Source organism: Trichomycterus rosablanca, chromosome 9, assembly GCF_030014385.1.
Source record: "Trichomycterus rosablanca isolate fTriRos1 chromosome 9, fTriRos1.hap1, whole genome shotgun sequence".
NCBI classification, from domain to species: domain Eukaryota; kingdom Metazoa; phylum Chordata; class Actinopteri; order Siluriformes; family Trichomycteridae; genus Trichomycterus; species Trichomycterus rosablanca.
Window position 1 is genome coordinate 31,342,380 of NC_085996.1, and position 15,024 is coordinate 31,357,403.

General features: G+C 32.8%; 1 protein-coding gene across 7 annotated transcripts in view; it reads right to left on the reverse strand.

Annotated features, from left to right (window-relative positions):
- Positions 1 to 4,584: 4,584 nt before the first annotated feature.
- The window catches only part of runx2b (RUNX family transcription factor 2b), a 64,720-nt gene continuing 54,280 nt past the window's right edge, over positions 4,585 to 15,024 (reverse strand). For 3 of the 7 annotated variants that reach the window (XM_063001361.1, XM_063001360.1, XM_063001362.1), the window contains 3 exons: positions 14,652 to 14,825; positions 12,081 to 12,242; positions 4,585 to 5,072 (listed from right to left, as the gene is read on the reverse strand). In XM_063001361.1, coding sequence (XP_062857431.1) covers positions 4,585 to 5,072; positions 12,081 to 12,242; positions 14,652 to 14,825 — 824 coding nt within the window. Of the gene's footprint in view, positions 5,073 to 12,053; positions 12,243 to 14,651; positions 14,826 to 15,024 lie in introns of all 7 variants that reach the window. The other 4 variants (XM_063001364.1, XM_063001365.1, XM_063001363.1 and 1 more) reach the window with 2 other exon arrangements.

The following is a 15,024-nucleotide window of genomic DNA, read 5'->3' on the forward strand; positions in this document are numbered from 1 at the left end:
GTTTGGGCAGAATGTATTTGTGTATAAATTATTATAATTATTATAAATTATTATTTTCATTGATGCAGACACTCAAGAAGGACGAAGCTTGCGAAATGTAGTTTTATTTCCCCATTATAAAAGAGAACAAATACAACAATGCACATTAATAATAAGTAACAATGACTCCTGTTGTTGTAATTCCCTTTTGATGTTGTCCTGTAACCGAAAAAGATGTGACCTCTGAGGTCAGGAACATGATAAAGCAACAGTTTTGTGCAAGTAAAGCAAAGCATGCAAGCGGCAAGAGAAATCTGCTACGAAATGCCTCCCCTCCCGACACACTCTGATAGCTTAATGAGGAAATATAAATATGTTACAAAAAAAACAAGGATAATAAGCACAAATGCAATAGGGGGTATGTATAATAACACTCACAACACTGTAAAAACTTTGTAAACACATTTTGTCTTTGCTTTCTCACATAGCTAATCAGCTTCGTACAATTTGTCTTTTGAGAAAAAATCGGAAGTAAAGAATTCCTCAGAGATTATAAAATAATGTACAAATTACTGCTAATACAAATGTATAGATCAAATTAACTTGGTTCCGGGAAATATCCGTTCCATCAATTCCATTATACTGAGTGGCGTTATGGGTCAATGTGTATGAACCATATAAATGACCAAGTGTTCTGCTTATCTGACTGTACAAATGTAAGCATTACATCTGAGCATAAGAAATGCTCTAATTTCTTATTTAGTTCATATTATTTGAGAATTGATACACAGGGCACAGACTGGGCACAGACTGGGCACAGGCTACTCTTTTGTGTGCTTGTGCAAATTTTATAATATAAGGCACTGGTAAGTAAGGCAGTTGCAAAGATGAGGCTTTTACAGGCATGGTTGAGCATAACATTACATGGCAAGAAAGCAAAATCACATATTGTTAAAAAATAAATACAAATAAATATCCAGAGATGGAAAGTCTTTTTTGGGAACACTGGGCGTAAGGCAGTCCCTGAACAGACCCCGACCAGTTTACTGAAAAGCACTACTCACTTAATTTCACCTAGAAGCAATTTTGAAGAGCTAATCAACCTGTTACTTGTATTTGAGAAATAGAAAGATTGTAAAATGTCTTAGTCTAGCGAGTAGAGAGGTAGTATTAGAGATACAACCGAAATCCAACTGTGCAATGTTTGCTAATACAAAACAGCACAATTATGTATAATGTATAGAATAGAGAAAGTTGTTATTTGATACTAAAATACATGGACTGGTGACATCACACACCAGAAGTCACACCTACTGAACTTGTAATTCACCAATTTACTTATTAACTTTTTTAACATTTACATCAACCAAGTAGAAGCTTTATCACAAGGGGGAGCTACTGCGGTGTAATAGAGCCCTAGATTGTTAGTAACACCAGCAAGAAGAAGGCCTGTGGCTACTTGCAATCCAGCAAAATTACTTCAAGGCAGCATTTATCCTGATGTAAGATTTTTAGCTAAGGGTGAGTGTAGGTGCAATTGTAACAAAAAGCATTTGCTTTAACACTGAGTTAAGACACACCAGGTTTCTAGATTTGTGCCAGTTTCTATTTGCCAAAAAACAAGTATGTTTTATACTTGGATTTTCTCAGCAACAGATAGTGCAACTGCTCCACTATGTTGATCTCTGAACAGGCAGTGAGGCAGTGCTTCACATTAATACACAGTCAACTGTAAATGGTGAAATTGTACTTCTACTTAAACATATTTAGTAACATTTTAGCAAGTTATTGGTCAGAAATAATAATAAACAGGTCAAACTCAATAGAGACAGTAACCAGAGGTGAGTGAAACTTATGCAAACCAGCACCTCCAAAAAATGCTCTTAATGCATTCTGTGTCTTCTAAATGTACAGTAAGTACAATTACATTGTGAATTACAGCACTTAAACAGTAAGTACATTTACTTTGTTAGTAAGAAATTGCATTTATCTTGGATTTTCTTACTTTCAACAAAAAACAGAACCAGTACCAATTCAGACCTGGAGCTGATTCAGGTTTTCCAAAACCTGGGCTTTAAATCATTATCCATTGAGGCTATCAAATTACTTTAATAACAAAAAAATGCACAACCTTAATCTGCAGAATTTTACCTAAAGTATAGCCTAGCTGAACATCGACCTACATTATATTCATTCTGAATTTAATTCAGACATATCAAAAATCATAGAAGGTCTCTGGGGATTGTTTTAGCTGCCATTACACTGAGCAATACCATATTGAGAATAAACATAGCATATTTTGAGGCCATACAATAGTGTGTGTGTGTGTGTGTGTGTGTGTGTGTGTGTGGGTGTGTGGCTTTCATTAGGTACATTCTAGGTTCCAGTAAACTGATCCAACCTTCAGGTGGGTGCCCAGCAGGCCCCTTAGTCTGCAGAAGCTTTGGCAGTTTTTAACATATTCTATATAGCCCTTATTTCTATCCTAGCCTACTGCAAGCACTTTGGTTTAAAGTCATTGTGTTACAAAAGATCAGAGCTTTAAATACCAGGCAATAATTAGAACAACAATTCTGACCAGCATTCATGCTGGCTTTAAGAATTAACAAAAATTAACATTTTCAACAATAATAACATTACAGATTTAAGATATAAAATAGTATAAGCAACAACACAAAAACAGAAATCAATAAGCTTAAGGCACAATTATTTTGAAAAGTTATGGCTTTATAACTTACAATTCTTTCAGAGTATATGCATAATTTAAATTATTTAAGTTAAAAATAAAAACAATATTAATCCTAAAACCAAACTTGGTTTGTCATATTTAATAAAAAAAAGCCTGTTGTTCAGTGCTAAAAACTGCATGTAAGGTCCTAAAGTAAGCAAATAGCTAACAAACCAGTATATGGGTCAATGACGTCGTGAGTTTTTGGGGCTAATTTAATTATTTGAGATTGGTGATAATTTAAAAATACTATTTAAGACAGCCCAGGTTGATGACATTTAATTTGTCAGAAATTTTTGGGATGTTCTGCTTATGCTTTGTGTCTAATTTCCTTATTCAATTGATTTTGTATGTAAATACATTTTAATGTGTCAATATATAATTAAAGCTGGACAATTAAGTTCAGTTAAATAAAATACAATTAAAGCTATGTAACTCGTATTTTGCTGCAATTAATTTGATGATCATAAGTGGCAAGTTTAGACACATTCAAGGGGTATTTAGGTGGTTAGATGGCTGTTTTGCTTGTGCTGTATAAGTTATTTATGTTGTTTCAAGTCCCTTTAAATAATATGTTCTGGCTTAGATTAAAAAACAAAATATTCTTAGAAGTTCCAAAATCTGTAAATATTAGTGGGGTCGATATGTTTGTTTATTTGCTGGGATTTTAACATATTCTATAATTCTTTAATTATTCATACAATTTTGGTTACATTAATGACAGAACAGGTAGTTACTGGCTAGGCATGATTCATTAGTTCCAGTTTAATTTTCAAACACCATCACAGGCAGTTTTGTATCTTCAGTTCACCTAATTTACATATTTTTGGGCTGTGGGAGAAAACCGGAGCTCCCGGAAGAAAACCCACGCTGACACAGGGAGAACATGCAAACTCCACACAGAAAGGACCCAGACTGCTCAACCTGGGAATCAAATCCAGGACCTTCTCACTGAGCCACCATGTCATTCTATATGCAAATAACCAAAATTATGTAAAAAGATTTTTTAAATCGGGCAGCTTTAAAATTCCAGTAATAGTAAAAACTATTGTCAGAAAAATAAAATCATATTTCCTTAAAAATAAGATTGGTCATGATAATGTAATGTAAAAAAGACCATGACTGTGTTATTGTTTCTTATTGTTATTACTATTATATTTTATGTATTTCAGTAAATGATTTCCCACTACTATATAAGTATTAGTTTTAAGTTATGATTAGGCTGGTTTTATTTTTCAGGTTGGGCTGTATGACACCACGGTATTAAATAAGGTTTTAAACTTGCCCTTATATAGAAAATATAAACATTTTCACAATTTTTAAGCAATCTGAAAACTAATAAGATTTGTACATTAGTTACTACACTAGTTTTTAGTGGCATATTTTAGTCAAAATTAGTTTATTATTTTAGTGGTTGAGTCGTCACAATATTTTCCTGGTGCTGAATTTAGTTCATAATATTACATTTAAATTATTTACAACAGTCTAAATGCTGGAGAATGATAAATTAATTACATTATATAATTAGATTATTTATCAAATAAAAATGAACATAATATCCAATTTAATAACTAATTTAAATGCCAAATTAAAATTCTTTTGACACTTATTTTTCACTGACCCATATACTGTAATTGTTAAACATACAGTTACTATAACTGCTGAACTCTTAATGACACTCTTAATGAAACAACAACTGCCAGAAGAGTTTGCAATTAAATACTTCCATTTAAAAAACTTGTTCCATAAATACGTAAAAAAACAAAACAGAAGAGATTATTTCAGCAATACAAGACAGAAGTCCTGCTAGGCTTTGTGCTTTAGAACCATGTCTCTGGTTTGGAGTTTTCTGTTTTCTCAAACACAGTCTGATTTGTTCAATAAGGACGCCACACTCCTTCGTCCATCCTACCTGCTGGATTGAGCACGGTGGGGGAGTTGCTGTGGCTGCCGTCATCTTCCACCCCACTCCCTCCATCAGCCTGGACTGGCAGACTGGCATTGACCATCGTGGTGCCTGTGGAAGCGCTAGTGCAGGTGGGCAGCATCCTGGAGGGTGATCGGTCTCCCCCTGGAACCATGGAGAACTGGTAGGAGCCGGAAGAGGCCCCATAGTACAGATAGGGGGTGCTACTGCTCTGGAACGGTCCACTCTGGCTCTGAGTGGAGCCTGGGTATGGTGGGGGCAGGTATGTTGTGTAATGGCCACTGCTCAGCGACATGCCCGTGCTAACAGGGGTAGGTGTGTAGGTAAATGTGGGCGGGTAGTGCATTCGCGGGCTGGAGTATCGGCTCTCTGTGATGGAGGAGAAGCCCGGAAACTGGCGCTCAAACTGCCCAGGGAAGGGAGTCAGGTCTGTAGAACCTGCACACAACAAAGCACATGCACTGTTAATTACAGTTAACTTAGTTTGATTTAGAGATGCCTGTTTATTTGTTTTTGGAGGAAACCAGAGCACCAATTTCAAATATATTCAAATATTCAAATATTTAGGCGTCCTGTGAAACTGTGTGACCACATGTGGGCTGTAGTTTGGTTTGTAGGGACTGAGTCAAGCGAAGCTTTGTGCTTCCCAGCTTAAAAACATTTGATTCAACCAACCAGTTATTTACCAGGTTTAACAGATGAGTTAGTGCATGAATTTGTGTAATTACTATTATTAAATAATAATAATAATACACTACTCTTACTTTAGTAATAATAATAATAATAATAATTATTATTATTATTATTAGTGATAGTAGTAGTAGCAATAACAATAATATTTGTATTATTGTTATTATTATTATTTTTATTATTAGTAGTAGCAATAACAGTAATATTTGTATAATTGTTATTATTTTTATTAGTAGTAGTAGCAATAACAGTAATATTTGTAGTATTGTTATTATTATTATTATTAGTAGTAGCAATAACAGTAATATTTGTATTAATGTTATTATTATTTTTATTATTATTAGTAGCAATAACCGTAATATTTGTATTATTGTTATTATTATTTTTATTTTTATTAGTAGCAATAACTGTAATATTTGTATTATTGTTATTATTATTATTAGTAGTAGCAGTAGTAGTAGCAATAACAGTAGTGTTTGTATTAAAACTATAATTATTATTATTTTTATTAGTACTAATTACAGTAATATTTGTATTACTGTTATTATTATTATTATTATTGTTATTAGTGATAGTAGTAGTAGCAATAGCAGTAATATTTGTATTATTGTTATTGTTATTATTATTATTATTATTATTTTTATTAGTAGCAATAACCATAATTTTTGTATTATTGTTATTATTATTATTATTATTATTGTTATTAGTGATAGTAGTAGTAGCAATAGCAGTAATATTTGTTTTAATGTTAGTATTATTTTTTTTTTTATTAGTAGCAATAACCGTAATATTTGTATTGTTGTTGTTATTATTATTATTATTATTATTATTATTAGTAGTAGTAGTAGTAGTAGGAAAAGCAGTAGCATTTGTATATTATTATTATTAGTAGTAGCAAAAGCAGTAGTATTTGTATTATTATTATTATTATTAGTAGTAGCAGTAACCGTAGTATATGTATTATTGTTGTTATTATTATTATTATTATTATTAGTAGCAGTAACAGTAGTATTTGTATTATTATTATTATTAGTAGTAGTAGTAGTAGTAGTAGCCGTAACAGTAGTATTTGTATTATTATTATTAATATTATTAGTAGTAGCAAAAGCAGTAGTATTTGTATTATTATTATTAGTAGTAGTAGCAAAAGCAGTAGTATTTGTATTATTATTATTATTATTAGTAGTAGTAGTAGCAGTAACAGTAGTATTTGTATTATTATTATTAGTAGTAGTAGTAGCAAAAGCAGTAGTATTTGTATTATTATTATTAGTAGTAGTAGTAGTAGTAGTAGTAGTATTTGTATTATTATTATTACAATTAGTAGTAGCAGTAACAGTGGTATTTGTATTATTATTAGTGTAGTAGTAGTAGTAGTAGCAGTAACAGTAGTATTTGTATTATTATTATTATTATTATTATTAGTAGTAGTAGTAGCAGTAACAGTAGTATTTGTATTATTATTATTAGTAGTAGTAGTAGTAGCAAAAGCAGTAGTATTTGTATTATTAATATTATTATTATTAGTAGTAGTAGTAGTAGCAGTAACAGTAGTATTTGTATTATTATTATTAGTAGTAGTAGTAGCAAAAGCAGTAGTATTTGTATTATTATTATTATTATTATTAGTAGTAGTAGCAGTAACAGTAGTATTTGTATTATTATTATTATTATTATTATTAGTAGCAGTAACAGTAGTATTTGTATTATTATTATTAGTAGCAGTAACAGTAGTATTTGTATTATTATTATTAGTAGTAGTAGTAGTAGTAGCAAAAGCAGTAGTATTTGTATTATTATTATTATTAGTAGTAGTAGTAGTAGTAGCAGTAACAGTAGTATTTGTATTATTATTATTATTAGTAGTAGTAGTAGTAGCAAAAGCAGTAGTATTTGTATTATTATTATTATTATTATTATTATTATTAGTAGTAGTAGTAGTAGCAAAAGCAGTAGTATTTGTATTATTACTATTATTATTATTATTATTAGTAGTAGTATCAGTAACAGTAGTATCTGTATTATTATTAGTAGTAGTAGTAGTAGCAAAAGCAGTAGTATTTGTATTATTATTATTAGTAGTAGTAGTAGCAGTAACAGTAGTATTTGTATTATTATTATTATTAGTAGTAGTAGTAGCAGTAACAGTAGTATTTGTATTATTATTATTATTATTCTTATTATTATTAGTAGTAGTAGTAGTAGCAAAAGCAGTAGTATTTGTATTATTATTATTATTAGTAGTAGTAGTAGCAAAAGCAGTAGTATTTGTATTATTATTATTATTATTAGTAGTAGTAGTAGTAGCAGTAACAGTAGTATTTGTATTATTATTATTAGTAGTAGTAGCAGTAACAGTAGTATTTGTATTATTATTATTAGTAGCAGTAACAGTAGTATTTGTATTATTATTATTAGTAGTAGTAGCAGTAACAGTAGTATTTGTATTATTATTATTAGTAGTAGTAGCAGTAACAGTAGTATTTGTATTATTATTATTAGTAGCAGTAACAGTAGTATTTGTATTATTATTAGTAGCAGTAACAGTAGTATTTGTATTATTATTATTAGTAGCAGTAACAGTAGTATTTGTATTATTATTAGTAGTAGTAGTAGCAGTAACAGTAGTATTTGTATTATTGTTATTATTATTATTATTAGTAGCAGTAACAGTAGTATTTGTATTATTGTTATTATTATTATTATTATTAGTAGTAGTAGCAGTAACAGTAGTATTTATTATTATTATTATTATTAGTAGTAGCAAAAGCAATAGTATTTGTATTATTATTATTATTATTATTATTAGTAGTAGTAGTAGCAGTAACAGTAGTATTTGTATTATTATTATTATTATTAGTAGTAGTAGCAAAAGCAGTAGTATTTGTATTATTATTATTATTATTATTATTAGTAGTAGTAGTAGTAGCAGTAACAGTAGTATTTGTATTATTATTATTATTAGTAGTAGTAGTAGTAGCAAAAGCAGTAGTATTTGTATTATTATTATTATTAGTAGTAGTAGTAGTAGTAGCAGTAACAGTAGTATTTGTATTATTACTATTATTATTATTATTATTAGTAGTAGTATCAGTAACAGTAGTATCTGTATTATTATTATTAGTAGTAGTAGTAGCAAAAGCAGTAGTATTTGTATTATTATTATTATTAGTAGTAGTAGCAGTAACAGTAGTATTTGTATTATTATTATTATTATTATTAGTAGTAGTAGTAGCAGTAACAGTAGTATTTGTATTATTCTTATTATTATTCTTATTATTATTAGTAGTAGTAGTAGTAGCAGTAACAGTAGTATTTGTATTATTATTAGTAGTAGTAGTAGTAGTAGCAAAAGCAGTAGTATTTGTATTATTATTGTTATTAGTAGTAGTAGCAGTAACAGTAGTATTTGTATTATTATTATTATTAGTAGTAGTAGTAGCAGTAACAGTAGTATTTGTATTATTATTATTAGTAGTAGTAGTAGCAGCAGTAACAGTAGTATTTGTATTATTATTATTATTATTAGTAGTAGTAGTAGCAGTAACAGTAGTATTTGTATTATTGTTGTTGTTATTATTATTATTAGTAGTAGTAGTAGCAAAAGCAGCAGTATTTGTATTATTATTATTATTAGTAGTAGTAGCAAAAGCAGTAGTATTTGTATTATTATTATTATTATTAGTAGTAGTAGCAGTAACAGTAGTATTTGTATTATTATTATTATTATTATTAGTAGTAGTAGTAGCAGTAACAGTAGTATTTGTATTATTATTATTATTATTAGTAGTAGTAGTAGTAGTAGCAGTAACAGTAGTATTTGTATTATTATTATTATTAGTAGTAGTAGCAAAAGCAGTAGTATTTGTATTATTATTAGTAGTAGTAGTAGCAGTAACAGTAGTATTTGTATTATTATTATATGTAGTAGTAGTAGTAGCAGTAACAGTAACAGTAGTATTTGTATTATTGTTGTTGTTATTATTATTATTATTAGTAGTAGTAGTAGCAAAAGCAGCAGTATTTGTATTATTATTATGATTTTTATTATTGTACTAAATTTTTTTTCATTTACATTCTTGCTTTAAGAATTTTTTCTTGAGTAGTTCTAGTAAATGTAAGTAACAGTACTTTTATTTTAGCAGTTTCATATCTTTTGTAATATTTTTTGTAAGTAACAAAGCATTTGTTTGAATAATTCTGAAAGTAAATTCAATATACTGTTTTCTCTACTACCTCGTCTAATTATTACCTTACTTTTTTGTAACTATTTCTAAAAGTAAGACTTTACGTAAATAATTACATATGCTGTAGTACATTTACTTGAGTTATTATTTCTGTATGTAACAGGGCTTTAACATGACCAAACTTTAATAACAGTAATTATGCAAGTACCAGTACTTAATTTCTTTACATTATAGCACTTTTGCTTGTGTAGTTAGTTTTAGGTAATTTATCCACATCTTCCACTTTTTTATTATAATAACAGATTAACCCAACAAACCTGAAATCAGATATTTACATAAAAAACGTAATAAAAGTTTTAACTTACATAAGATGAAATGTAATTTAGTACAGTGTTGTAGAAACAATACTTGATTTTTTTTTACAAGCAGCGTTAAAAAATTCTATTTATAATTAAACTTCACTGTGTTTGGTTCAGTTTAAGCATTTTTATAACCTCTGTGCATACCGACCCTGAAATTATACTGTGTATAGACTAGGTTTAGTCACAACACTGCACAACAAAGCACACAAAGTGTCTTAAACTGGCCTGAATTGTTTATGCTTTTTTTCCCTTTATTTGTATGTGTACCCTCATGTGTATGTGTATTCATGTGTATGGTTGTGCGCCTCGCATCTTTTGTGATCGCATTTCCAGCTATATTTATACGCCTGTTTATGTGTGTCAGCGCATGTTCAAACTGGTCTGTGTATACTTAGGTATGCACATCTCTGGGTAAATGGTGTGGGTGCCTATGTAAAATGCAGTGGAATTGCATAAGCAGTCGCACATTTGGAAGCATTTTGAGGGGTGTGTAAAGCATCGTGGGGAGACAGGCTGGATTTTAGATGTGGGCTTCTGGTATCTTGTACGAACTGAACCCTGGCTAGAACCCTGTTCATCTGGCCCCTCTGTCCTTCACGCGCTCTCATGTTCACCCCAAAAGTCACAAAACCACTAATGGCACCAGTAACATCTTGGCACTAGCATTGTTCCAAAAGTTCTTTCAACCCTTTTCTAAGCTCAGCAATGTTATCATAAATCAAAAGGCGTCTTTCCTGTCACCATGTCTACTCTCTGGGGGACTGTGATTATGTGTGGGCGCGTTGTAGAGGCGAGGCTTGCCGCTAGGACCCTCATGTCTTAAACTCTAAATGTGTTCGCCTCCACATTTCCCCCTTTTATATTAAACCTTTTTGATTTGAACCTTATGGAATAATGGGTTTATAGCCCGGGGAAACAAAGAGGGTGTGCTCTGAATAATGGGCCGAACAGCTAAACGCACAACCTCCCGTTTTCACACAAATGTACACATAAAGGCTGTATTTGGACTGCATTTAAACAGTCGCTGCTGCTAGACAGCATCCGACTCGAAACCAGATGCCAGTTCTACACATCTAAGTAAGCTTGCCATGTTTAAGAGGCTCTAAGAAAAGGTTCATTGGCAATTTTTGCCTTGCACTGCAAATATGCTTTTAGCAAGTATTATACTGTCAACCTCAGATGACAGCGGAGCGTAATGACATTTGACAATAGCATCCGCATTTAACAGAAGGATTTCTTTAACAGTTGTTTGCTTGGCTGGCAGCAGGACGTGTCAAACAGAGTGGCCCTTATCTCAAATAATGGCTGTTATTAGCACAAAGAGCTATGAGAGTGCCACGCAACATGCTACGGTCTGACAAAACCAGCCTAATCAGACCTGACAGCACAGGTGGCCAGCTTCCAAAAGCTGCCAAGCAGCAGTCACACCAGGGAGCTGCTGGTTAATCACTTGCAGTCTTTTTAGACTTGCAGAGAGGAAAAAAGAACAAGAGGAAGAGAGGCTAAAAAACACTATAAAACAGTCACCTGGCTCCAGCTTAAACAGGTGTTTTTGGGAGAAAGTCATTAGCACATTTTTAGAGAAGGTGCAGGGAAAAACAGGACAGAATTAGCATGTACAATTTAGCATTTACTTCATCCAGTTTCCCTGGCAGGCAGTTTTAAAAACGTATAGCTATAAACCGCTTTATTTGCCAGGCACCAGCCTGTTATTATGCCTTGGTCTATTATTAACCATATTCGGCAGTGGATCAAAGACGCCAAGCAGTTAAAAGGAAACGAAAAAGGTCTCTTTTTTCTGCTTCAAGATCCTCACATCAGTTTTTGCTAACGGAAGTTTCAAGAATTTCTTTTTTTTTTACATCTAATACACCAATGAAAAAAGTCACTAATGTCAGATTATGGTTAGAAATGAAATCTTGGCAACCATGCCAAAATTTAAATCTTAACACGCCTCTGACACATTGTTTGACAAGTAAATAGTTTTTACCCTTTAAAAATCAAGGACAATGCCTTTAAAAATAAAATGTGTGCCTAATGTACCACAGAAATACGTCTGCCAAACCTTTACAAGAGGCAGCAATTTCAGGCAAACAAACTACACTAAACTGGATGAGCTATCGGCTTCCTGAAATTTAAACAAGAAATGGAACAGAGTTGGAGAGGGTTAAGGGCCGCACCTGCAGGTGCCTGAGGAGGTAGGTTACCTGGCAGGCGGCGGGACACATCGTTGATGGAAGGCAGGCCTGTAGCGCGGCTGGAGGATAGAGGGGCGGTGGAGTGCACAGAGGGGGATGCCATGGGGTTCAGGTACGATGGATACGCTTGCTCATTATACCACGGTGGGGACGACTGCGACTGGCGTGGGTCTGACCATGTGTGACCAAACAAAAAGACGATGCATTATTTCACAGTACTTAATTTACACTGTTTGATTATATTCTTGAAGTATAATGTTAGTATGTTATGTACAGTTTCAATTAGTTAAAAACTAAAATTAGCTTTTGTGTATAGATCTCTGTCCACAATTATAGAACATGTTGGTCTCTGAAAACATTCCAGTACAGTTAGTGGCTGTTACTGCAAATCAAGTAAAGACAAATTGCAAAATCAATTGCAGAAATGTGGGTTTAGTCCACATGGCTGTAACAACAAATATAGCCATGTGACTAAATATACACATTTCAGACACACACCATTTACACTCTGTTTCCTCCACTGAGACATTAAGGACTTCAGAAATGAAACCTTTTACTTATGTCATCCAAAAACTCAGAAATAATGTTTCAAATTATGCTACAAAACACTAGAGGTGTTTCTAAATATAGTAAGACTTTTAAAACCTGCCTACTCACAGTTATGCCAATTCATTTCATTTTCTTACTGCCGTTTTATCCTGGTCAGGGTCGTGGTTGGTCTGGTTTCCCCAGAATCACTGGGCACTATGCAGTAACACACCCTGGACAAACTGGCAATCCACCATGGGATCTCTGCCATTCTTCCTTCTCAGAGGTAGCCAATTATGTCTGTATGTAGATGCCCAACCAGCCAATAGCACCACTGGAGGCTTAAAAACTGGATCACATGGGTAGTGGGCTATCACAATTTACCACTGCAATTTACCACTAAGTGCCTCTTATGCCATTTATAAAATTAAACACCTTGTTTTGTAGTACATTTTTATAGATTCTTAGCTAATTAATTAATAACTGTAGAAAATTTGAATTATTATTATTCAGATTTGATATATAGTGTGTGGGAATAATTATTTAACAATTTACATTTAAAGCATTTAGCAGATGGTTTTTATACAAAGTGACTTACAATAGTGACTAGATAGAATGCAAGCAAGGGCCTTGCTTAGGGGCCCAACATTGGTAACTCAGCAGGGTTAACAAGGAACACTCAACAAGGAACCTTCCAATTAATAGACCAGTATCTATTACTAAGCTAACATAAATTTTGTGACAAATTACAGAATAAGTATTAAAAATACTTAAAGTGCATCTTCGCTTCAGCTTTACACACAGTGTTGTGACCTTGCATTTCTAAATATGAACCCAAAAGTATGTAAGTATAAGGAAAAATATTTTTAATTAATAGAAAAATAAAACATAAATATAACATATAATATAATATGACAGTATATGAAATGCAAATGAAATCAGAGTAAATTTACTTTGACCTGCATTTAAATCAAAATTGTACAACATATTTTAAGTTTGATCCTATTTAGTTTATTGTTGTTTTTTCTTCTATTTATTTATGCATTAGTCAATTTGTTGTAGTCAATTTGTCTTCCGCTGCTGGGGTTCCCCGATTGCATTCGAGGAAGGTATATTTCCTGCTCATGCATCCTCTGATCCGTGCGCAGTCCTTAGCGGACCCTTTCTTTTACACCCATGCACTCTGCACAGGTGCCTCTATCTGCTAATCTGGGTCCTTGAACAACGTTAGAAGACCCCACCCACATAGTCTGGTCATCCCACTCTAGCAGACATGGCAGCCAGTTAGAGTCCGCTAGATGGCGCCCAGCCCGGAGTTCAGAATCTCGGCACTGGTGTGCTAGCGGAATATCCCGCTGTGCCACCTGGTTTATTGTTGTTTGCAAAAATACACTCATCTGAGATGGGGGTTAATGCCTACAACAGAGTTGGGATAAGGGACAATTTTACATTTAGGCATTTGGCAGACATCCAAAGAAAACAATAAATACAGGTATGGTCCAAGTAACTGAGGGTTATGGGCCTTGAGACTTTTAGTTAATTTTCTGTGCTATCAGACTTTGTTGCTTCCAAAACACTGTATAACGCTATATAGCCATCACCATCAATATTGCTTTCTAGCTCTGCTCCTCCTTATTTTGTTGGGTGTTTTTTTATTATTTCTTAGGTTTTATTTCCTAAGTTTCAGTTCATTGTCGTCTCAAATCATTTTCTTTCTCTGTTTTTATTATTTTATTTATTTTTGCTATTTATTTTCCTTTCTTTTGTTCCCTTTTTAAGTCGCTTGCTTATGGGTTTATCTAAACATCTATACAGGTAGATGGGGGACCATCTGGCGCCTATGTTCAAAGCGCTCACCTTCCCGTTAAAGCAGTGATCTAATTGACAAAACCCTTAGATTTCCATTTTTGATTTGTATTGACTCAACAGTTTCTCTGTTTTTTATTCTTTGTACTGACTGAACCTGTTAAAACAAATTCATGCTAATCAATCAAACACAGCTGCAATAGGTTGAAATTTGCTGTGTTATTACTTTAAAGTTCTTGCCCTTACCTGAAATCTGGCTCTGGCCCTGAGGAGAGAACGAATTAGGGGTGTTTAGCGAGGTCCGATGGGTTTGAGTTGGCACAGCTACCCTCATGGTGCTCTGCCGGATGCGTTCAAGCTCGCTCAGGCGGTCGGAGAACAGGCCCGCCTTGGGAGAGTCGTCCAACTTCGGCCTGTGCCCTGCAATTAGGATGAAGATGGAATGTGAGCTGATGCTACTGGGAGCGTGGCCATGCCACCACAAGACTGTTTCATTACCATGCTCACTGCAAAGAACATATTAATCACCCACAGCAGGAAGCATGGCAACATTTTTAGGAGCAATAAACTACAGGAACTCCAAAATTAGAAATATTGCTGAATTGTCTACAGGAGTAGA